Here is a 25,351-nt window from a genome sequence, read left to right as displayed (position 1 = left end):
CAGTGGATGGGTAGATCAGCAGTAGATCTCCCTCTCAGGTGATGCTTGCCCACAGACTGACAGAGTGACTAAATAAATTGTGGCTTGTGGATTTTATTGAATAAGGTCATGCTGTAAGAAATGGCAAATCAGAGGTCTGTATAGAAACATGGGAAGACTTGTGGGAACTGCTGAATGATGAAGTAAGCTCAACAAATATAATCAAGACAAGGACCATGTAATGTAAATGAAGAGTGTTAAAAGAAAGTTGAGGAGACAGCTAGGTGGCACAGTAGATAAAGCACTGGCCCTGAATTCAGGAGGACCTAAGTTCAAACGTGGTCTCAGACACTTGACACTTACTAGCTGTGTGGCCCTGGGCAAGTCACTTAACCCTCATTGCCCTGGAAAAAAAAAGAAAGAAAGCTGAACTCTTAAAAACCATTCTTAGTCCTACAGATAGATAATAAAATGTATCTATCTCCTTCCTGTCAGTGGTGAGGTATGAAATACTGCATGTATTGGCAGACCAAATCACTCTATGGATTAGCTTTAACTGTTCTCATTTGTTACAAGGGATTCATTGCTGGGTGGGGAGTGTATCAAGAAATAACTAGTGGTAAAAAAAAAAAAGGCTAAAGATAAAAAATAAAAGGCATCCATTAAACAGTTTTTTTATTCCCAAAGAAGGACATTAAGTATTTAAGATTAAAATAGTATAGCTAATGTTTTTAAATTTTCATAGAAGGAAAAATAATTCAAACTCTTCATCTCTCAAACATAATGCCTTTTAAGGGCACTGCAATGTTCAATCAGTGTGAACTTTACTTTGAGACAAGTGGGAAAGTTAAATGCAAGCTGTGTCAAAGATATTAATGGTATGAAATAACCTTAATATATTGTAGAAATGGAGTCTTGTTTGAAAAATAAAATGCTTAGTAAATACTCTTCTTTTCTGATAAACTTGTAGGACATGGATCTGGACCGCCAGTCTTTAAGCAGTATAGATAAAAATCCCTCTGAGAGAGGTCCAGAGCCAGATTCTAACCCAACTGATGACAGCTGAAAGGTAGACCATATGCAAGTAAGACTAGATTTTAATTATCATCATCATCAAAAAATTATTCTCAAGCCTTTTCGGGTTGATATTCCTATTATTCATTAATTTAGAAATATTTACGTGTGTACTTCATGCATAGCACTTTGCTAAATACTGGACAAGAAGATACAATATTAAGATTCTGGGGGGCGGGTAGGTGGCACAGTGAATAAAGCACTGGACCTGGACTCAGGAGTACCTGAGTTCAAATCCGGCCTCAGACACTTGACACTTACTAGCTGTGTGACCCTAGGCAAGTCACTTAACCCCCATTGCCCTGAAAAAAAAAAAAAAGATTCTGGGAGCAGAAAAATGAGATAAATATAAGATATAAGAATCTGACATTTGCATAGGAGGAAGATAGACTATTAGGTGACCAGATGGGAGGAATCAGTTTCAGGAAAGACTTCACATTTGAACTTGAAGAATGCACAGTGGAAGAGACCTGCTAAGACAACATTTCAGTTTAAGTAAGGCTATGGTGTGGATTTGTTAGGGGGAGGGGGTTGTTCCTGTTTGATAGGAGCCAGGCAGATGCCTTTAACATCTCTGAAAGCACAAGACAGAATGTTTATTCTTAAAGTAAATTCAGAATTTTTTCTTTAAGAATTTCCAGTAGTTTTTGAAATCACACTGCACATCCCTATGATAAGTGATAGAAAATGAGAGATTACACAGGACAGAGCCCCTTCCTTTAAGTAACTTATAATGCGTTTCAGAAATGAGATGTACACAGATAGTTGTACTACAAATTAGACTGTGACAGGTACAGGGAAGAGATTTAATAGAGAGGGATGAGAGACTGGCAGTGGAGAAATCACTTCTACCTGGGGAAGAGATCAAGAAGTCTTCAGAAGATGAGAAGGCTCCTGAGTAGGTGGCTCTTCATAAAGCCTTCATAATGAATGTGAGCAGGGCTATGTGCAGTTTACTTATAGCTGGAGTGTTTCATGACAATCTCTGGAGTCCTTAAATGTAGTGTAATTAAAGAATTGAAACCATGATTAGGAGCCACCTTCTACCAGTTTCCTTGGTTTCTAATTTCTCACAAGTAAGCTATCTGGTTCCATGCCAACTAGTTTCATCTGGAGAGGGATCAGTCGTTTTAAAGCCAGTTTTTGAAATTCATGTATCTTCAGCCCCAACTGAATCTGCAGTTTCATTGTCTGTTTCTAGTTCTCTGTTGTGTCCAAATTCAGTTAAAGTTTCATGGTCTGAATTATTGCTATAACTACCAGGGTTTAATTTGACTTTTAATTTGCCTTGTCCACCTAGACCAGAAGCTGTTTGCTGGTCTCCTCATCAAGTGTGTGGTTCAGCTGGAATTGATACAGACCATTGACAACATAGTATTCTATCCAGCAACCAGCAAAAAGGAGGATGCTGAACACATGGTGGCAGCTCAGGTAAGGTGTCATGTTTGGGGCAACGCATCTTGTCCACCCAAACTCCCTTTTATTTTTGTTGGTGATACAACATTTGGTAGGTACCTGTCAGGTGCAGAGTACTGTGCTCATCCTTGGAGGGGATACAAGGTTTATGTAAGAAATTAATCCTGCTTTCAGGGAACTTGTTATAGTAGGAGAATAAGAGTCAAACACAGGTACATTATAGCAGTGCATAGAAATATGTGAGGTCTGAAGGGAAAAGTCATTACCAATTTGGGGTAACTAGAATGTCTTCCTAGAGGAGGCAGCTTCTGAATAGGACTTAGAGAAAGGGGCTAGATAGGAATTGAGCATGTGAAGAAATTAGATTTTCTGAAGAATTCCAGAGAAAAGGCATGAGACTATAGTACACTTGGAGCAGACTATTATGAAATAAGGATGGAAAAGAAGAGTGGCCCCCAGCAAGAAATAACCAAGCAACCCTCCTCTATCTGGAGGCCTTGAAATAGGAGAAATGTTCAAGTGGGAAATAGAAACCAGCCAGTATAATGGCACAAACACAGTCAGAAAACCTGGATTCAGGATCTGACTCTGGAAATTCTTGAGGAAGACACTTTGCTTTTGTGAACCCAAGTTTCCTCACATAATAAATAATACTAATTCATACAATAGATACCTCACAGACCTGTGAAACATCAAATAAAATGGTGTATTCTGAATACTCTATAAATCATTAAGTACAATATAAATACCAGCTACACTTATCCCTTCCACATTGCAACTTTCCCCATCATGGTTTTGATATATTGAGGTCAGCATAAGAGATGAAATGCGAATTTTGGGTGAGTTTTAAGGAAGCTGCAGATGACAAGCAAGCGCCAACAGATGACGCAGAACCTATGACCAAATACTTAACCCAAATTTTACAATAAGGTACTGTAAACACCCCATAAAAGAAAGAAAAAGGAAAAAATCAGACTTCTTTTCTGGTACAAAGGGAGGGCCAAAAAATTTTATGTAGATCTTCCAGCTTGAGGGGGCCCCTAACCCCCGTGATGTGGAAGGTTTAACTGTATTATTGTTAACTGTGTTTAAACTAGAAGCAGTTGATTGCAAATATATCAGGGGGAAATCCTGTTTCTTTCCCACAAAAGGCAGTATTTTCCTTGCTGCCAGGTGTATTCCAGTCTAATATAAAATATTAGTCCCTATTTGCTAATATGGAAAAACTACTTCACCTAAATTATCTTCCTCTTGTAAAACTTATGATATCCCTCAATTTTGCCTACTCTCACTTCCTAGAGAGACACACTGGATGCCGATATTCATATAGACACAGAGGATCAAGGAATGTATAAATATATGTCTTCACAGCATCTTTTTAAATTACTTGACTGTTTGCAAGAGTCTCATTCATTCTCAAAGGCCTTTAACTCAAATTATGAACAGCGAACAGTCCTATGGAGAGCAGGTAAATAAAAATTGAATTTTACTAAATAAGAATGAAACAATCTGATTGCTACCCTAAGGTATTAAAAAGAAGTATTTTACATTTTGTACTATGGCCAGAAAATATTATTTTCCTTGAATTGTTTAGAGGGAAAATGCTTTAGAGATTGAAAGTCAAATTAAAATAATTAATCTCACTTTAAAATTGTGCCGTGAAAAAAGATTATGAGACTATATAAAAGGCCAAGGAAAATCTGAAAGTTGTTGGGTTTTCTCCTCCCAAACTAGAAAACGGTTGTGGTAGGGGTTGGGGGGGTGGGGTGTAGAAGAAGGAGGAGGAAATAGCTGAATTTTCTGCTTTTTCTTAGTCCTCTATGTGTTTTGACAGAGTGATTTCATTTTTTTTAAAAATGTGCCTTTGGGGGGCAGCTAGGTGACTCAGTGGATAGAGCACCAGCCCTGGATTCAGGAGGCCCTGAGTTCAAATTTGACCTCAAACACTTGACACTAGCTATGTGACTCTGGGCAAGTCACTTAATCCTCATTGCCCCGCAAAAAAAAAAAAGAAAAAGAAAAAAGTGCCTTTAAAAAGTATTATAGGGGCATCTAGGTGGTGCAGTGGATAGAGTGCCGGCCCTGGAGTCAGGAGGACCTGAGTTCAAATCCAGCCTCAGACACTTAATACTTAGTAGCTGTGTGACCCTGGACAAGTCACTTAAACCCCAATTGCCTCACAAAAACCCAAAAAAGTATTATATATTTAAGTTTTCTCCCATATTTCCATTTTGTCCAATGCAAACACACTAACCCATTTTTTAAAATTCCCCCAAATTTTATTCTTCTAATGATGCATAGTAAAGCATCATTGAAGGTAATGATGTCAGTGGCTTGCATAGTTCATCTGTTCATTTGAATTGGTTAGTCCCTTTGATTTGTTGTGAAACTTCCTACACTCTAACACATTTTGATTGCTTTATTAAGTTAATTTTATAACTTAAGACTGAGGGAGGGGCACTGCAGTAGAGTAGCCAGTGTGAGGATGACCTGGGCTCAGGCCCTGCTTCTGACACACACTAGCTGTGTGACCCTGGGCAGCTCTCCAAGCCTGTGAGTTGCTGATCTGCATTAGTAGAGAAAGTTCCTGACACCAATGAGATCACAGATAGAAAGCAGAAAACCCCCTGAAACAGAAATGTGCAATTACAGCATAAAGAGCTGTTGTATTTAAGGAGAAAGTGAATGTGATTTCTCTGATGTTACAAGACATTCTTATTTGTTTTATTAGGTGTGATCTTATCTCAAGTGTGCCATGCACATGAATGTATGAAAATGTATAGGCTTTTTTATCACTTGCAGAAGTAACTGTTGTGCTTAAAGTTCTCTTTTTCCTTCTGAACCATTTTTAAGAATTATTCCCAAAGTATTTATTTCACATTAATTGCTTTTAGGATTTAAAGGCAAATCTAAACCCAATCTTTTAAAACAAGAGACCAGCAGTCTGGCATGTTGTTTAAGAATCCTCTTCAGAATGTACATTGATGAAAACCGCAGAGATTCCTGGGAGCAGATACAGCATCGACTTTTAACGTAGGATGGCTTGTCTTTTGTTTACCAAAAAAAGGAGCAGTGGGTGGACATCCCTTATTTAATGGAGATGGGAATAGAAAAGGATATTTATTAAAGGGATATCTATATACATATATATGTTTGTATAACACATATAAATGTTAATTGTTTAGTACAAAATGGAATTAAAATTGGAAGAAAGTCTAATAACAGTGGGAAATGCCCTGATCTTCCTAGAATCAAGATATGTCTATTATTAGCTTTCTCTTTGACTTTTCATAGGTCCCTAAACTTTTGTTTGACTCTTTTAGTTATTGATGAGATGGAGATGGTAATGGTTATCAGGTAGTGACACAGCATCATGTGCTAAAAAAAAAAAAAAAAAGTTGAGCCTGGAATCAGAAGGCTTGGGTTTCAGTGTCAACTCCAAGACTTAGTAATTAACTCTGTGACCTTGGGCATAGACCTCTGTGAGCCCTTCATTTCAGTGAGTTGAGCACATTAAATCTAAGGCACCATTAAGCTCTAAGAATGTTCCGTGTTAGAGCCTGCCCTCTACTTCAACCAGGTGGCTATAAGAAGAAAATGAAATAATGTTGCTAAACAATTTGAAAACTCAGTGTTTTGAAAAAGCACTTTTCAAATGTAAAATTATTTTGTCACACTACATGGTATAGCAATATCTGATACAATAATAACAATGTATATTTCTGTAGCATTTTAAGATTTACAGAGATCTTTCTTTGAAACAATCTTGTGAAGCAGGGTAACAACCATAATTAGTTTAGGGCCAGAACTTTAACCACTTGGTCTTCTGATACATATCTAGTGTGTTTTTATAGTTAATTTTCTGGTGAAATTTTCTCAAATCTTGCTTGGTTTTTATAAAACCTCTTTATTAGACTTAGTGGCAAGAAAAGGTTCATAACATATCAGACTTGTGCTTAAGATGTGGTCCAAAGGTAGTTATGTATGTGTTTATAAATCTCCAGAGGAGGAGATTTTATGGCCTCGCTTAAGAAAAAGTTGGGCATCTAGGTGGCACAGTGGATAAAGCACCAGCCTTGGATTCAGGAGGACCTGAATTTGGCCTCAGACACTTGACACTTACTAGCTGTGTGACCCTGGGCAAGTCAATTAACCCTTATTGCCCCCCCCCCCCTCCGAAATGTTAAAACCTTTTCAGTGATAGAAAACAAAATGAGAAGTATAAGGCTGAAGGAAGAACCAGTGTCTATGGTGAGAGAAAGCATGGATAATAAAAGCACAAGAAAATTGAGTTTTCTATATACCTTTGTTCCATCTTCTCTGTATGCTTGGTTTATATGGTATTTGTTGTAGATACCATGTACACTGTACATATATATGTTGGCTTGGCATTGGCCGTCCCCTCCCAGTTTTATATGTAGAGAACTTGTCTTCCCAGGGACCACTGTGGACTATGCTTCTTTGCTGCCAAATTCTCATTAACTGCTTGTTGCATGAATGAACAGTATCCTATGACCACAGATGAGCAGTAACCCACTTCATTTTTCTCATCACATTTAGACTTGGATGTGAAATTGGGGTTCAGATCTATCTCTGAAACTTTCCACCATAGTGATTTTAGGACTTCATTTACATTTTTGGAGTCTCTTTGCTCTTTTCACAATGAGAAATCCTCACCCTAAAAATTTCTCAAGGTAGTTGTAAGGAAAGTGCTTTGTAAACCTTAAAGTACTATAAACTATTTTACATATCATTTATCTACATTTACATCTTATATCCCATGTTGGATCATAGGCTTCTTGAGGGCAAGAACAGCATTTTATTTATCTTTATATTTCCATAGGTTCTATTATTGCTTCAATAGATTTTTATTAAGCACCTACAGAGTATCAGTATTATATAGTATCAAAAGGTCTTATGGGTTAGAGATAAATAATATATAGTTCCTGCATTCAAGGAGCCTCTCCTTTAATAGGAGAAAATAACACATGTGTATACCAATATCTATAATATAGATCACATCTGCCAGGTGTACCAGAGAGGTGCAATATAGAATGCCCCTATCTAGGAAGATCTGGAAGGTCTTCATAGAAAAGGGGATGTTTGAATTGGGTCTTGAAGGAGATTGGTCATCAAGTGGGAACAGAGGAAGAAAGTATTCTAAGAATAGGGAATATAGCACAAGCCAGGTAGGAAAGTGCAGGATGTGTTTGAGAAAAGAGAACAGTAGATTGCTCATAGTAAACATTTTATTAATGATTATTGAATGAATGAATTTACATAAATATCTTTCTCCCTGATTTTTCCTCTTAGTGTTTGTAGTGAAGCTCTTGGTTATTTTATTACTGTAAATTCAGAAAGCCATCGAGAGGCCTGGACAAGCCTATTATTGTTACTTCTAACCAAAACACTCAAAATAAGTGATGAAAAGGTAAATATTCTAATTTATTGTATTTTGATGTTAAGTCTGAGCATTGTGTTTTGCTTAATTCACTCCATCTCTGAATATTTTAAGCTTAGAGTTGGGTTTTATTTACAACTTGAATAGCACACATTGGCTTAGGAAGAGTATATTGGTTTCGAATTTTTAAATTTATTACACTCTGCTATGAAAGAACACCAGAGTCCAGGACTCAAGTTAGTGAGCTTCTGAGTATTATAGTCCAGGAAATGTTTGACTACCTTTATGTTGCTTTTTTAAATTATCAGTTAAAATAACAGGTAAAAAATAGCAATAATATAATTCCCCAATGAAGATAAAGTTTTCTGACATATTTATGAGGAATTGGTTTTAAAGCTGAGTACAGGTTCTAGTGAATGATTATCTTATCAAATACTTAGTGAAGGGGCAGCTAGGTGGCTCAGTGAATAGAGCACCGGCCCTGGATTCAGGAGGACCTGAGTTCAAATCTGGCCTCAGACACTTTACACACTCACTAGCTGTGTGACCCTGGGCAAGTCACTTAACCCCAATTGCCTCACTAAAAAAAAAAAATACTTAGTGAAAATCGTTATCAGTGAATGCTAGGAAAAGACAAATCATAGCATCTGTAAATCTATAGTTGATGAGCTCCTCTTCTGATTTTGTATGATTCACAAGTGCTCTTTCTCTTTCCAGTTTAAAGCACATGCTTCCATGTATTACCCTTATCTATGTGAAATTATGCAGTTTGACCTGATCCCTGAGCTTCGGGCTGTTCTGCGGAAGTTTTTCCTCCGTATAGGTGCCGTGTACAAAATATGGATTCCAAAAGAGCCATTACAGCTAACGGGGACACAGCTGCCAGCCTGGTAGTTCCAAGCAAGATTGGCCATTGCTGACGCTCTGCCAAGCTCTGGTAACGCCTCCGTTCACAAGGGGAGAAATGCTCATTGGTGCTTTACTGTGAAAACCAAGGAAGCAGCATTTTGCATTTCAAACTGTGGTTTGGAATAGTGTCCATCCTACTCTGGCCAACAAGGAGCATCTCATCAAAGTAGCTTAACCAAGGGTTGGTAATATTTGATTTAAATTGTTGCATCCTGAGTTAGTAGTCAAATTGATGTTTGTCTGTTTCACCCCCGTCATTCTCTTCCTATTTGCTGATTCGAGTCTGTCAAATCTGTCAATGAAAGATGCTGTCATTTTCTGTCTAATTCACATATTTGGTTGTAAATGATTTATCGAGAGAATTTCTATCTTTGAAAATACTGAATATAGTTGTATTGGTTTGTGCTGTTTAGAGAGTATGTTAATAAAATATATTGTAATGGCTCACTGCCACCTAAAAACTAGGCTGGATTTCTTTGTTGTTCTTTGAGTGCACACTAAGCTAGATCGGGCTGGGTATATGTTAGTTTGGGATTAGCTATTGTTAGCCCCGTTTGGAAAAAGTAGGGGGAAAGAAGGTTTACCTCTAGCTGTCTGAGAATTTTGAAAAGTATTTTATGAACAGCTTTTATCAAAAGTTTAAATGTGCTATGGTTAAGATTGGGTGGTAAGAGTGACTATAGTGAATGCCTCCTACCTCCCTGTGTATTAAATATACCTTAGAGCTAAGCCATCAGAGAAGGCAAACATCTGAGGGAAATTGCTCAAACAGAAGTCAGAATGTATATGGAAAGTTAAAAAAAAAAAACCAAACATTTCCAGAATTTGTTGTGTAATCTATTCCCTCTTAACTATAGTATAATAAGTAATAGTAAAGATGTCTATTTAGCCAGAGTTAATTTATATTTGAACAATAAATATCAGGACATTTTATTTTTATTACAGAACTGATAGTGTGCCCTATTGTTAATATCACAGCTTTGCAGGACCTGTTAATAGTGACTTTGGGGGAGAGAGTCCTCAGGCATCACACTATGATTTCTACTGTCCAAAGTCAGTGTGCTTAAGTTGAAGTGAGCACATGTCAAAATGTTAGAACTGCCCCAAAACAAGCAGGATCAAGCACAGCAGTTATTCACTCTTCGTGACATACTTTGGAGTAGGCTCTAGAATTCTCATCACACTGCCGACAGTGCAATAACCTAACTGCAGTATAACGGAATTGTAGATGCAGTGGTCTTAAAACAATGAATTGTCTGTTTGCAAAAATGTGGTCAGAAGCCCGTAATCTGTATACTGCATCATGGGAAGGTCACAAGCTGAATGTGTTATAGTCAAGGGAAATAAAGTCCTTACTCTGTGCAATCTGAGCCCTTTCATGAGCTGCACCCAGCAGTACTGAGAATTATAAAAGAGTATAATTCACAATTATTAAGATATTTTTGTTTCTAACTATACCCCCTGATCCTTTTAGTTGAGTTTTAGTTAAACTTCTGGAGCCTTAGAGATTGATATCTTGGGAAACCAGTTTGTAGATCTGATGGAGTTGGGATTCTTCTTTGAGTAAGATTCCTGGTGCTTTTGTTAATGAAAGTTTTCACTAATTGTTTTTTATAGCCTTGACCATCAGGTTTTGGCCAGCAGAATTCTATATCGACTTTTTACCCCCATCCCTTAAGAGAGTTTAATTTTATTACCAAAGAAATAAAAGGAGTTTGGGGCCTTTAAGTTATTTAATGCACATAAGAAAGTTGAATTCAGTAGAAAGGAATAAATAGGTATATTTTACTGTGATTCAAATATTTTTTAAATGTAGCGTCTAACTTATTTATGTTTTAAGTCATTGCTTCTTTACCTAGCAACATCCAACTTAGTACAAAGACTCATTCCCTGGTGCTGTGGGTTGTTACATATATGTCAGTAGTTTCTGTTGATATTTGTTTATACTTAGTATAGCCAGGAAAACCAAGCACCTCTATCCATGTGCATTCTGGTCCTCGTAATGGCTGCCCCTTTTGCATGGAGACACCTTTGTGAGTGTTTTGGTGTGCCATTGTTTCACCAGATGTGAACTGTAAGAATTTTCAGTCATATTAGCCACATACTTCCTTGTCTTCAGTTTATTTCACGAAAACACAATATTAGGCAAAATTACCTCGTATAGGAGGCAAGTAGTTCCACAGAAGCCAGGTTATAAATGGGCAGTCAACCCAGCAGTAACCAGGATTTCCTGGTGTTAGAGGGGGTCTGATTATAATGTCGCTGTTGTCAGATGATATTGGCCAGGTCATCATCCTGGAAGCTATGCCTGTGTTACTCTTTAAACACCTACTCGTGAACAATCACAAGATTCTCTTCTCAGAAGTCTGGGGCAGCATTGCAAGGCTCTCCCTTTGAACATTCAAGCTTGAATTTATTTTTTAAAATCATTTTAAGTAAAAGCCTTTTTTTCGAACATAACATTTTAGTTTTGCAGGCATTGCACCTTTTAAAAGCTTGATATAAAATCGTCTAGAGCAGTTTCCATGATGCTGGGTTGGAAAATTGCTATTGAGAGCACTTAGCCTTTAGTAGTAAGCTATTAAAACCCAACCTGATTCTTGAGTAAATTTATTCTTCTCCTTAGATTACTTCCTTAAGAGTTGACATTATAAAACTCGGTTGTTTAAAAATTGATGAAATTGATAGTTGGGTGTCTGGTTTTGGTGAAGATTGCCATTCAGTAAAGCTGTAGAGTAGGGAAATGAAGAGCTCACAACCTTCTTTTTCACAGTGCTTTAAATGTTGATTGTGTCTCTAGACAACGATATTCTTTAAAATGCCAATGTTTCATACACCAGTTCTGTTTTTTCTTCATTGTACAATGGGGAACAATACAACATAGGCATCATGATGACGAACCTAGGAAGGGAAATTGGACATTTCTAGACAGAATTTTTTTCATGGTAAAATATCCTATTACTCCCTTTCCCACCCCTGTACTCCAATATAACCAAAGAATATGCATTATGAATACTATATTCTAGTGTTGAAAAAAGGTCAAAATATTTAGGTAAAAGGTTAAATTTGGGGCAGCTAGGTGGCACAGTGGATAGAGCACCGGCCCTGGATTCAGGAGGACCTGAGTTCAAATCCGGCCTCAGACACTTGACACTTACGAGCTGTGTGACCCTGGGCAAGTCACTTAACCCAATTGCCTCACTTTAAAAAAAAAAAAGAAGTTTAAAAAAAGGTTAAATTTTGCACAAAATGAAAATAACCTAGACTTTTAAAAAAAATATCTTTTAATGATGACAAGAGCCCTCAAAAGTAATCTGAAAAAATCTTAAAATAGCTTTCTAACTAAGCTCAACCCAAGAGTGTCCATCTCTCATTCATTTCTAGTGTTTGTTGTTATGATGCAAGTGAATATAGGTTTTAAATTTGAGCTGGGTCCTAAATATGTATTTTTTCCATTAATGTTTTAAGATAGATATTATTTAAATTCAAATCTGTTTTTTCATCAGAAACTTTGAAGTTTAAAAATAAAAACTGAGCATTTTAAAGAATGACTATGGCTAGAAACCCTTGGTCAAAAAAATTAAATACTGATCAAAGGTGTTGTTTTCTCAGTGTTCTGATTTTTAAAAAGTTTTCTCTGCATATTGCATCAAATATATTTCATGTGCAAAAATGTATGTTTTACCTACTTAAAATGCCTAAAAATTAGTTATATAGCTACTTTGGTTTAATCTACATACTATAATTAAGTGCATTTAATATTGGTAATTTAATGAAAAGCATTCCTTACCCAATGGATGTATACATTTTTGAAAGAATGAGCAGAATTATATAATATGAAATGCTATGTAAAGTTTTCTATGTAAAAATATTATGTATAATACTGTTAAAATATTCCATGCTTTAATCAGGTGGTAAATCAATAAAGTTTTAAAAATGAAGTTGTTTTTAATGTACTAATTAAAATGCATCAAGCTGTTATTTTATGTTTGTGAGACAACTCTTCTTACTCATCCTCAGGCTTGTGCCGCTTCTTTCACTAGCTACCAGTGTCATCATGGGTAGTTCACTTTCTCTTCCCATACTTCATTTTCTCTTATAAAATAAGGAGGCTTGGCTAATTGATCTCAGGTTCCTCTTAGCTCTTAAAAAAAATAAAAGTTTTAAATTGCTAAATGTTCATCAGCAAGAGGATTTGTTTTTATTAGCAGTAATTATAAGTTGTGTCTCAATTTTTTATTTTCCTTGAAAAGATAAAGGAAAACTGGCCACAAAAGAATAACATTTTCTTGAAACTGCTGTAATTAACTTATGTTACTGAGAAAACAAAAACTCGTAGCACTGCTAGCCATATATGTGATTGAAGTCATACCTTTTAACTATTGGATATGAACAATAATAGCATAGCACTTTATTTTTATTCTGAAATTAAACAAAAATGAGCATTTCCATGTACAAAGTAGAATATAAAAAGAAGATTGTATGGGAAATTATAAATCTCTATCTCGTATCATTTGCTTTTTTTTTTTATTATTTTTGCAGGGCGATGAGGGTTAAGTGACTTGCCCAGGGTCACACAGCTAGTTAAGTGTCAAGTGTCTGAGGCTGGATTTGAACTCGGTACTCCTGAATCCAAGGCCAGTGCTTTATCCACTGCACCACCTAGCTGCCCCCATCATTTGCTTTTTTTAAAAAAATGTATAATTAATTTAATATGACTTTCAGAGCTGTCCTGCATATCTGGGCTTCTTTCCGAACTTCCTTCTATTCACCTTTGTGCATTTTTTAAAAACAATGCTGTGGTGGTCTTCTTCCTCCTCCTTCTTCCTGTTGCTAACATTCCTCCCCCTCAACCCTCACACCATTACAAAAAATGAGTTCATCTGCACCTTGGGTCCATCACCTTTCAGAAAGTGTATACAATGCTTCTAGTGGAGTGTCGTGATTTGCCACTGCTCTGATCAGAGTTAAATCTTTCAAACTGAATGATTAAATAAATTTTTCTGGTTGTGCTTATTTTCCTTATTTTATTCTGTATCCATTCATAATAGTCCAAATTTCTTGGAAAACATCTCATAAATCTCACAATGCATCCATGTCCTGCTACCACAATTTGTAGCTCCTTCCTCAATTGATTGGTAAACCTTTGGTTTTCACTTCTTCATTCTCTCCCTCCACCTTCCACTTTTAATCCCCCTTTGGGGATCTGTTCTCTGAAGGAGAAGGTTGTTTTGCTTGTAACTATTCCCATTCTTCTCTCTCTCTGTCTCTCTCCTTTTCCCTGTCTTGTTCCAATAAGAATGTTCATTTGATAACTGCTCCTTCCCCTACCTTGTTTTTGTATACTTCTTATGCCCCCTAATTTTGAGAAATAATAAGTTCTATACCCTTCTTCCTCCTTCTACAATAATCCTTTTACCTTCTAATTTTGTTTCTACCTGTAAGACCAGAACAAAACCAATTAATCTCCAGGTCCTCTGTCTTATATAACTTTTTTCAGCATCCTCCTATTGTGTTATTCATCATCCCATTGCTCAATAAATTTATCCTTCTAGGTTTCTCTGAACTCTTCTGTTTGTACTTTTAAGATTTTTACTCATCTCTGATCTTTTCATCAGAAATGCTTCCAAGTCCTCTATTCCATTAAAGGTCTATTCTCCCTCAAAGGATAATAATCAGTTATTTCAAGGTAAGTCATTTTTTCTGTCTTGTTTGCCTTTTGGGATATTGTATTCTGTGATCTCTCATTTTTAGTAGTTCACATATCTTTTGTAGTCCTGACTGATTCCTTGGTATTTGAACAGCTATCTGGCTGCTTTTTTATTATCTTTTTTTCCCAGCATGAGAACGTTGGATTTAGGCTTTGAAATTCCTGGGTCTTTTTCATGTTTTCAGGAGAATATTGGTGGATTCTTCTCTATTCTCACTTTGTCCTATGGTTTTAAATGATCTGGTTAGTTTTCATTTATGATTTTAAAAATTATTGTGTCTAGGCAATTTTTTAAAATCATGGAGTCTGAAGATTCTCTTTTTTAAGACTCCATCTCTAGGGGCAGCTAGATGGCGCAGTGGATAGAGCACTGGCTCTGGAGTCAGGAGTACCTGAGTTCAAATCCAGCCTCAGACACATAACACTTACTAGCTGTGTGACCCTGGGCAAGTCACTTAACCCCAAGCCTCACTTAAAAAAAAAAAAAAGACTCCATCTCTATAACTTGTCCATGCTAAAGGTGAAGCAGACACTCGGTGGGTCATTCTCTCTGCTGATTGGCCCAGAAGCTTTAACCTGCTCTATTTCCAATCCAGGCTGTTTCACCCTTCAGTCAGACTGGTGAGTCCCCCTACACCTTGAGGAATCACCCTATGATACAGACTTAGTGCAGGCACTGGATCAACTTTTAGCACTACTGAAGCTCAGCATACCTAAACTCAAGCCATGGTCTGTCAATCTCAGCCTTCTCAGTAGCTGAGTCCAGTGATTCTTCAATTATCTCTTTTACTTCTTTTACAGGTCAGTTGTTTTTTATAGTAAATGTCTTCTATTTTCTTCTGTTTTTCAGTCTTTTAATTTTGTTTTACTATTTCTTGTTTCATGAAATCATTTATTTCTATTTACTTTATTTTGATTTTCATGGAGTCCAAGTTTACCACTTTCTTTTCCAAGCTACTGCTGTTGCTTTCAATTCTTTCTGCCACATCATTTATTTCATTTTCTATCTCTTACTTCATTTCTTCCAGGCATTCACATATTCCTGGTGGAAAATCTGTTGGGTTTTTTTTGTTTTTTTAATTTGAGTTTCTGCTTACAGTTGTAGAGTTAGTCTCTATTCATATTCAGGTTGGATTTTGGAATATTCCAGAATGTACAACAAAACTTTGTAGTATAGTCAGCATCTTCTTTTTTTTTTTTTAATGAGGCATTGAGGATTAAGTGACTTGCCCAAGGTCACACAGCTAGTAAGTGTTAAGTGTCTGAGGCCGGACTTGAACTCAGGTCCTCCTGACTCCAGGGCCAGTGCTCTATCCACTGCGCCACCTAGCTGCCCAGCATCTTCTTTTATTTACCCCTCCTTCCAACCTTCCTGAATTGGGGCTTTGTGTTAAAGCTGGGCTCTGCCCCTTCTGCTTTCTGGTCAGATGCTCAGCCTTGCTTGATCTTGATTTGGATCACCTGTGTTCCTAGGCGGCTATCTACCTCTCAGGATTAGGCTCTTCTACAGAGCTCTTGTTCTTAAAGGCACTCTTTGGCATCTCAGGACAGAGGACTAGAGATCTCAAGCCCCTAGGCCTGGAATGTCTCAGCCTGAGCACTGCCGTACTACACTGGTCACTCCCAAGGTGACCACAGTGGGCTTCTTACCATCTTGGAGCTTTCTCAGACGAGCCCTTTACTCTTTTTTTGTTTGTTTTTGTTTTGGGGGGGGGATTAGTGAGGCAGTTGGGGTTAAGTGACTTGCCCAAGGTCACACAGCTAGTAAGTGTCAAGTGTCTGAGGCTGGATTTGAACTCAGGTCCTCCTGACTCCAGGGCCAGTGCTCTATCCACTCTGCCACCTAGCTGCCCCGAGCCCTTTACTCTTGCTCCCTCTTAATACAGAACTTTGCAGAGGGGTCTCCAGGTAGTGAGAGACTGATGGTTTATTTGTCTGTGCTGTGCTTGTTTGCTGTCAGATACCTGCCCTATTGCCTGTGGTCTTTTTAGCTGACTTTTTGTGCAGTTCTGGGGTGGGTGAGGTTACTGTAACTGTGGTTTCTTATTGAGTTTTACTAGAGAAGTGTTAACTGGGCTACCCATTTTAAGTTGCGCTTCTTGGCCAGAATTCCACTACTAGATATATTATTTCATTTAACTTTGTGAGATATGATCCCATTTTACAGATGAAGAAACAGTGTCAGACAAGTTTAGGGATTTTGCCTATAGTCATACCTGGTGTTAGAAATGGTATTCAAACACTAGCTTTCTCTTTCCATTCTATTCTGCTTCTTGTTTTTTGGGGTTTTTTTGGTTTTGGGTTTGGGTTTGGGTTTGGGTTTTTTGGTTTTTTGCAGGGCAATTAGGGTTAAGTGACTTGCCCAGTGTCACACAGCTAGTAAGTGTCAAGCGTCTGAGACCGGATTTGAATTCAGGTACTCCTGAATCCAGGGCCAGTCCTTTACCACTGCACCATCTAGCTGCCCCTTCTATGCTGCTTCTTAAGCAAGGGAAAGGACATTTTTAGGGCTTGCATATACCGAATGTGTATATATAAACGGATCTGCCATTAATTGGGTCTACACAGTGAACAATGTGACTACAGTTAAGGAACAACATTCTAAATAGGTTTAGGCTGGCAAACCTGCTGAGGTTTAAGTGTTAGATCGTATCATTGACATTTGCTTTTCAGTGTTTGGTTATACTGCATTAACGATGTAACTATAAAATAGCACGAGTCTAAGCTGTGTTATTTATGTGGAATATTCCCATATCTTGGATTTATTGCCTAAGACAGAATCTGCCACCTATGAAATGCTGTCCTTTAGCACTGCTTTATAAAATTGCAAACAAACCATTGTAGCTCCAATTAAAATGTCTCCTGTACAGATCCTTTGTCACGAAGTGACTAATCCCCTAAAGGAGAATAACTATTTTCAGTAGTTCTAAGTTTAAACTACTTCTGGTGAAGAACATGAAAGGGCTTCTTTTTTTTTTTAAAGGCAATAGGGGTTTAATAACTTGCCTAGAGTCACATAGCTACTATCTGATGCCACATTGGAACTCAGGTCTTCCTCACTCCAGAGTCTGTGCTCAATCCACTGCACCACCTCACAGGCAGCAAGGAGGCCAATTTTCCTGAAACTAGATGCAATGTGTTGTTGTTGTTGTTGTTGTTTGTCCTTAGTTCTTGAAGAGGACCAATGACATCATGAGGATGATGTCTTGGCTTGCCAGTGAATTGGATTTAAGTGAGGCAACATCATCAGCCTTACTCTTTCCTCCAGAGTTTCTGGCCAGAACAGTCAACAATTGTTACTTTACACTTACTCTGAGCCATCAAAACCCAAACAATGAGCAAGAGAGACTTTTACTGTGACCTATTATTGGCTATTCAATGAAAACCCAAGTTCCTTGAGTTTAAAGGTAGCTCCGTTTGAATCACATCTAGCTTTTTTGAAGCCTATCCCTGCCCCCAACTTTATTTCAAGAAATAAATGAAAAGTGTACAAGACAAAGAATTAATTGTCCCAGCTTTTGGGGGAAAAATAATGCTAAAATAAGTAAATAAGGGGCAGCTAGCTGGTGCAGTGGATAAAGCACTGACCCTGGATTCAGGAGGACCTGAGTTCGAATCCAGCCTCAGACACTTGACGCTGACTAGCTTTGTGACCTTGGGCAAGTCACTTAACCCTCATTGCCCCGCAAAAATAAAATAAGTAAATAAGAAACATTTAAAAATCTAGTACCCCACACCCCAAGTCCCAAATCCAATTGGTATGGAACTCTCTCCTCATTGGTGGAGATCAATACCCTGTGCCTGACTAAGGGATGGGGTGGAATTGGCCCAAGCCAGAGAGAAGAGTTTAGTCTCTTCAAGCTCTGGAAATCTTTTTAAGAGTCTATTCAGTCTCTCTGGGCTCAGCAGTCACTTTGGGCACTTCTCCTTTGCAATTTTGAGAGAGAAGATGGATGATAACCAACCTCATTTCAGGTTGCTGAAAGGCAAATAAGATTCTTGGGAGAATCTGACATGAAAGGACCTGGCAGTTTCTATCCATCCCCATCCCCAGCTTGCTACACTAGAGACTTTAGGGAATTTGTCCTTGGTGAGATCTGGCACTTTCTTGATTGAGTTATTACCCTAGCTTCCAATGGGACAGCTCCTTCACTCTGTATTGTCTGGTTTCTATTCCCTTATGTAGACTTTCTCTGATTTCTATTTTACTGTCAACTTGGGGAAATGGGTTTCTTTGTCTTCTCTACCTCCTTCAAAGCAAAGAGCTGCTAGCCACAAAACAGTTCAGCAGTTACCAGAAACACTGATGTATCTAGCAAATTATCACAACAGTCTATATTTATACATCACTTTTAAGTTTATAGTCGTCTTTGCTACATAAATACATCTTATTTGATCTTCACTAGATGGGTTCAAGGTACTGGTTCTTAAAAAAAGGGAGGGCAGAATCACTTATGTATTTTCTATCTTGCCAAAGTCTTAGAGTCAGATTGTCTTTAATAGTTTAAACGTTCATTGACTTGGAAGTGGAGACCTTGGAAAGAGGGCTTGGAGAGATAGTTTGGACGCATTTTCAAAATAAGGGGGCAAATAAGTATCCATGATGGTGTCTCTCCCCAGCCCTCATCTCTACTCATCATTCAAAACAGTTTAAATCTTGCCTTCCTCCAGAAGGTATTATTAATAACTCTCACACACAGTCCAATTAGAATTAAAGTAATCTTTTATTTGGTGCTAGGTAAGGTAACTGAAAAGAGTCAGAGACAGCTTCTTAGAGGAAAATAGTTTGAATTTCCTCAAAGGACAGAGGGAAGGGTGAATCTTTTTATAGAGGAGAGATGGGGGGGGGGGGCATTGACAGTTTGGGTGTGGGGATACTAAGACAGTTGGTATTACATTTCCTGAGCTCTGGGGTCTTAGGTTACAGGTTGGGGGGGGGAGTGCATGTCACATTCCTGAGCCCTGAGGTTGAGAGGAACTTTTGATATGATAATACTGACCTCTGGGATTATCTGTCTCCTGGGTCAGCCAGGTGACAGAGCACCTGATTAACAGTTGGCTTCCTGCTGTAAACTTTTATCTCCCCTTACTTCCTCTGTATGTCTGTCCTGATATCTTATTGATCAATCTAGACTTTTTTCCCCTCTTTTTTTTTTTGGTGGGGCAATGAGGGTTAAGTGACTTGCCCAGGGTCACACAGCTAGTAAGTGTCAAGTGTCTGAGGCTGGATTTGAACTCAGGTCCTCCTGAATCCAGGGCTGGTGCTTTATCCTCTGTACCACCTAGCTGCCCCCAATCTAGACTTTTATAGTCCCTTGAGATTAATCATTTTTCCCAGGAAGAGCTTTCCAGGTCCTGCTGCATCTTTGATTTTCTTTCTCATAGGAAAAACCCCTTCTGATAGATTTTAAGTCCATGTCACCCTCCCCCCCACCAAATTTAATTGATTCAATAAACATTTATGAACTAACTACTATTTGTGTAACCAACTCTGGCAACTGATTATGCAGTGCCTGCATGGGGTGCAGAGATGGTGAGAGCTTAAGAGAGGAGAGCTTCTGGTCTACTGACTTCCAGCTTTGAGAGAGAAAACATGTTTCCAGATTCTCTTCAGGTCCTTAAAGGGAGAGAAAGAATCTGGAAAGATATTGACACGTAGAAGAGTTGGTACCTCAATCATGTACCTATCCCTAGTTTACTATACTAGAGACATTAGGAAATTTCCCCTTGGGTGAAATTTAGCTTCTCTCTCTTGGTTTAGCTGAGTGATATACCTCCCAATGATAGAGCTCATTCACTCTTGTATTTTGTCTGGTACACAGTTATAGGTTTATTTTCTTGGATTTCTTTTTTGCTATTGACTTGGATAAATTAATTTATTAATTACATTGTTACTGCTAAATGGGTTCTTGAAAACATTCCTCACTTCTGGGGCACAGCCAAGATGGCGGAGGAAAGGCAGTGAGCCCTCAAACTCACTACACAATCTCTCCAAAAAACATCCAAATAATGCCATAGGACAATTCCTGGAGCAGCAAAATCCACAGAAGAATGTGCTGAGATCATTTTCCAACCAAGGATGGCTTGTAAGGTCTGAAGGAGGGAGCTGTTGTGCTGAGACAGGAATGGAACTCAACCCCACAGTCATGCTGACACAGATCCAGTCCCAGGAAGGCCTCACCAGAGAAAGAGATCCCCAGAGCCTCTGAATCAGCTGCAGCGCCAGTGTCATCTGGAACTAAGCTCACAGTCTGGTGAGAGGGATGAGTCCTTGGCAAGGGGGAGATTGCAAGGGTCTCTGCTAGTGCTGAGGCAGAACTTGGGTTATTCACCCCTGCTGGGAACCAGGAGGTAGGCTTGAGTAGCAGTGGCACAGATAGGGTAGGGGCACAGGATCATCAGAGCTGACAACCATAGCACACAAAGCTGGTTGATTAGCAGGTTGGTCTGGGGTCATCTACGGGCCAGGGAACAGACCAAGTGAGTGAAGAACTTGCTCCTCCTTAAATCATACCACCTGGGACTTCTAAAGTTTGGGATACTGACACCTGGAAACAGTGCCCCACTTTAAGGAGCCAAAAGTCAAGTAAAAGAAAGGCAAGATGAGCAGACAGAGAAAGGTAAGGACCATAGAAAGTTTCTTTAGTGACAAGGAAGATCAAGGTGCATCCTTAGAGAAAGATGTCAACAACAGGGCCCCTATATCTAAAGCTTCCAAGAAAAACATTAATTGGTCTCAGGCCATAGAGGCGCTCAAAAAAGACTTTGTAGATAAAATTAGAGAGGTAAAGGAAAAAATGGAAAGAGAAATGAGGATGATGCAGGAAAGGCATGAGAAAAAAAGTTAACAGCTTGAAAACACTTCTCTTTCAAAGAATTACTTGCCCACAGGATCCAATCAAAATTTAAGGAAAAGGTTTTATTATTTGGCATACAGAGGTATGGCCAGGAGAAAAAGCCTAGACTTCAACTCCCCTGGGAGGTACAGGTTTATGGCATGTTCCTTAATCAGACAGCCATAGAGGTATGGCTGGGAGAAGTCTAACTTCAACTCACAGAACAAAGAAGATGACAGTTTTATAGAGGCGAGAAGGGGGTGGGGGGAGAGACTTAAGACTGAAAAGTGACAGCAGTTTGAAAATGAAGATGTTAGCTATTTGGATATATGAATAATAAAAATTCCACATTTCTAACTTGAGATTATTGTCACTACCTGGTCCTAATCACATAGCAAACACAACTGGCTCCCAGCTAAGCTCATGTTGTCAATTCAAGGCATCCAGCTTTCTGGGTGTCCCTGACATGTCTACTTTATTATCTGTTTGACCAACCACTACCTGCTTAATCAACTACTTTGCTTCTCCAAGGAAAGAGTCATCTCGAACTGACCCCAGCAATCTGATCAACCGTATTTCTCCATGGTCATAGTGTCCCCATTAGGGCCAGAGCATCCCTAACTGGACTCAGACTTACCACGCTGCTGCTACAACATACTACATGTGTTCCTTGTGCAACTGGCATTTGTCAAGTAATTTCTCCTCTTTGGTCTTCAGTTTTCTCTTAAGTATAATGAGAGAATTGAGTATAATGAAGTTTTAAAATTCCATGAACATTGGGGCAGCTAGGTGGTGCAGTGGATAGAGCACTGGCCCTGGATTCAGGAGGACCGGAATTCAAATCCGGCCTCAGACGCTTAACACTTACTAGCTGTGTGACCCTGGGCAAGTCACTTAACCCCAACTGCCTCACACAAAAACAAAACAAAACAAAATTCCATGAACTTTGTTATATTAATTAATAATGTACAATCTCTGACCTAATGAAATTTGCATTCTAGTTGATTTCCTCACAGTGATCTCTCCATCTTCTAAACTTTGTCATAGTAGCTAGGCCCCTGGAATTTGAGTCAGGCATGTCTGAGTTCAAATCTTGCCTTGGACATGTATATAATAACTAAGTGATCCTGGGCAAATCACATAATGTTTCTGAGTCCTCAGTTTCTTCGTCTTTAAAACAAAGAGGCTAGACTTGATGGTCTTCAAGGTCCCTTCCATCTCGAAATCAATGATCCTATATTCCTACTTACCCACACCATTTATTTGGTACTGATCACATCCTACATAATTTGGTAGTTATTTGTTTACATATCACCTCTCTGCTTGGAATTCTTTCCCAGTGCCCCATTGTGACATAGAGGTGGCTATATTTCAAGGTTATGGCTATGACTTGACTACTAGTGGTAGCAAGTCCTCCTCCCAAGCTGGCATAGTTTTGAACAAAGGCCTAGGAAGAGATTCTGAGTTTGTTAATCTAAAGACTGGCCTGGCTAAAGGAAGAAGGACTCAGAAGCTGATGGGTATCAGGGGTGAAATTTTTTTTTGGACAATACTACAAATCACAAAAGAGATAAAATGACATGGAAGATAGTTTCCAAGGGAAGAAATCTGGGTTATTTAGTGTCATATAAACAAATGCTCAAAAATACAACTAACTAGAAAAATTCAAATGAAAGCAATTTTGAGATTCCATCTCACCCCCACAGAGTGGTAAAGATGATCAAAAAGAAAAATTATAAATGTTGGAGGGGCTATGGAAAATAGGCACACTGGATGCACTATCAGTGCACCCATTATGAAGGAGTACAATCATTCTATAAAGCAATTTGGAGTAGTCAAGATAATGGAATGAGGAAGAATTTTTGCCTAGCTAACCCAACTATACCTCCTCTACAATAAACTAGACAATTCACCAGATTGAATTATGATCACTAAAGAAGAAAAAAAGTTGCAGTGAATCATTTCCTCAGTCGAGGGCAGCTTAAGGAGACAGACAGAGAGGTCTGTGGAGACAGAAAACAGAGATAGGCCAGGAATGCACAAAGGAATGGAGACAGGGATGTGGACTGTTCCAGGGCCCAGGGACTAAAACTAAGCTGAGTCAGAGCATCAGGACAGGAAGTACCAGGGCAAACTAGTGCTAGGTGCAAGAATTCATCCTCAATGGCATCTCTGTTGCCTGTTACCCAGTTCTGGTTCATAGATCTTGGGTAAAGAGGAATGGTTGTGAACAGGGCCTTATCTGAGTATTGAGCAAGGAACAAGTTTCTAAGTGTATCTATTTGGTTCTGAGCCTGGGAGCAAAGTGGTGACAGTTCTAACCTTCAGTCCAGCATATAAACCTACAGTAGAATAATAAGGGCAAGAATCCTAGACCAAAGCAGAGCAAGCATGTAGTTCACTTTGCTCTGAAACTGCAGAGTCTGCCTGCATGCTAACAGGGATTTAATCTAGTAGTAGGCTACTAAATCCCAGGCATGTACAAGTCAACAGATCAGGAACATGCTGAGTTCAGACAAGGGGGACAGTGAATAGACCTCTCCCCAGATTACACCAATTTGGGAGCACTGAAAACTTTCGGGCTCCCATAGTGAGCTGTGAAATCAATTAAAGGACATAAAAGGACAAAAGCTAAGGTCAGACATCATTCGCAGAAGTGCACGGAACCCATCAGTAACATAAAATGCAAAACCAAGAAGTAGACTGGAATGAGCAATGAAAAAAGAACCATAAAGAGCTATTGTGATAACAGGGAAACAAGATACAAAAACAGAAAAAGACAGTAACTTGAAACTATCTACAAACAAAACCTCAAAGAAAATTAAAAATTGGACAGAAGCTCAAAAAGAATTCCTAGAAGAGAGTGTTCCTAACTTTCTAGGAGTTATAAAGACTCCCTGAGTTCCTAAAGGAAGAGTTTTTAAAGTATTGAAAAAATTATTTTTAAAAATCAAATAAGAGTAATAGAAGAAAAAATGGGAAAAGAAATGAGAGCTATTCAAGAAAGATATGAAAAGAGAGATAACAGCTTGGCAAAAGAGGTACAAAACCTTACTGAAGAAAATAATTCCTTGAAAATTAGAATTGGCTAAATGGAAGTTAATGACTCCATAAGACATTAAGAAATAATAAACTCAAAGACTGAAAAAAAAAAAAGGAAGAAAATGTGACATATCTCAATAGAAAAACAATTGAGAAGGAATGTTATGACCAAAATCTAGAGCTCCCAAATCAAGGAGAAAATACTGCAAGCAGCCAGGAAGAAAGAATTCTAGCACTGTGGAGCCACAATTAGGATCACACAAGATTTATCAGCCACCACCTTAAAGAATGGAGAGCCAGGAATAATATATTCCAGATAGAAAAGGGACTGCAACCAAGAATAAGGTACCCAACAAAACTGAGTGTAATCCTGCAGAGGGAAAATGGATCTTTAATGAAATAGAGGACTTTAAAGTGTTTTTTTTTTAATTTATGGAATAAAACAAGCATTCTCATAACAATACAATTAAAAATAATTATACATGAAACTGAAAATCTACTGTACACAGTTTTCTATTCCTTTCAGATATACAACAAAATTATCATGTAAATTTTTTTTCTTCCCTTCCCCCACCCCCAAAGATGGCTACCATTAGACACACACACACACACGTGTATATATGTGTGTATATATATATATGTATATTATACATAATGTATATATGTATATTATATATAATATATATATTATTCACATACATGTAAAATCATTCTATACATACTTCTATTTATCAGTTCTTTCTCTGAATGCAGTGTAATGGGCTAAAATTCTAGCTAGTCTGTCTAAAATATCTAATGAGTGGTCGCCAATAAATTATAAGCTTAGCAAGAGTTTAAACTTTTAAGCATTTATTAAGGAGAATAAGAATTTGGTGAAGAAAAAGAGAAAGAGGCCTAGATTCAGCGATCTATCTCAGGGAGCTAAAATTCTCCTGCTCCACTCTCCACGAGAGTCCTGGCAAAAAAAAAGTGAGCCACACCTCC

At 38.2% G+C, this 25,351-nt stretch overlaps 1 protein-coding gene across 1 annotated transcript in view; it reads left to right on the top strand.

The window, feature by feature from the left end:
- Positions 1-12,897, top strand: part of ARFGEF2 (ADP ribosylation factor guanine nucleotide exchange factor 2) — a 128,847-nt gene extending 115,950 nt beyond the window's left edge. Inside the window, 7 exon segments of the mRNA XM_043982845.1 lie at positions 950-1,040; positions 1,043-1,063; positions 2,354-2,484; positions 3,769-3,937; positions 5,364-5,502; positions 7,783-7,900; positions 8,588-12,897. Of these exon segments, the coding sequence (XP_043838780.1) occupies positions 950-1,040; positions 1,043-1,063; positions 2,354-2,484; positions 3,769-3,937; positions 5,364-5,502; positions 7,783-7,900; positions 8,588-8,764 (846 nt within the window). The 3' untranslated portion in view covers positions 8,765-12,897.
- Positions 12,898-25,351: the final 12,454 nt, after the last annotated feature.

This window comes from Dromiciops gliroides, chromosome 2, assembly GCF_019393635.1.
Source record: "Dromiciops gliroides isolate mDroGli1 chromosome 2, mDroGli1.pri, whole genome shotgun sequence".
NCBI classification, from domain to species: domain Eukaryota; kingdom Metazoa; phylum Chordata; class Mammalia; order Microbiotheria; family Microbiotheriidae; genus Dromiciops; species Dromiciops gliroides.
The sequence above is the reverse complement of the archived record's forward strand: the minus strand, read 5'-3'. Positions and strand labels throughout refer to the sequence as shown.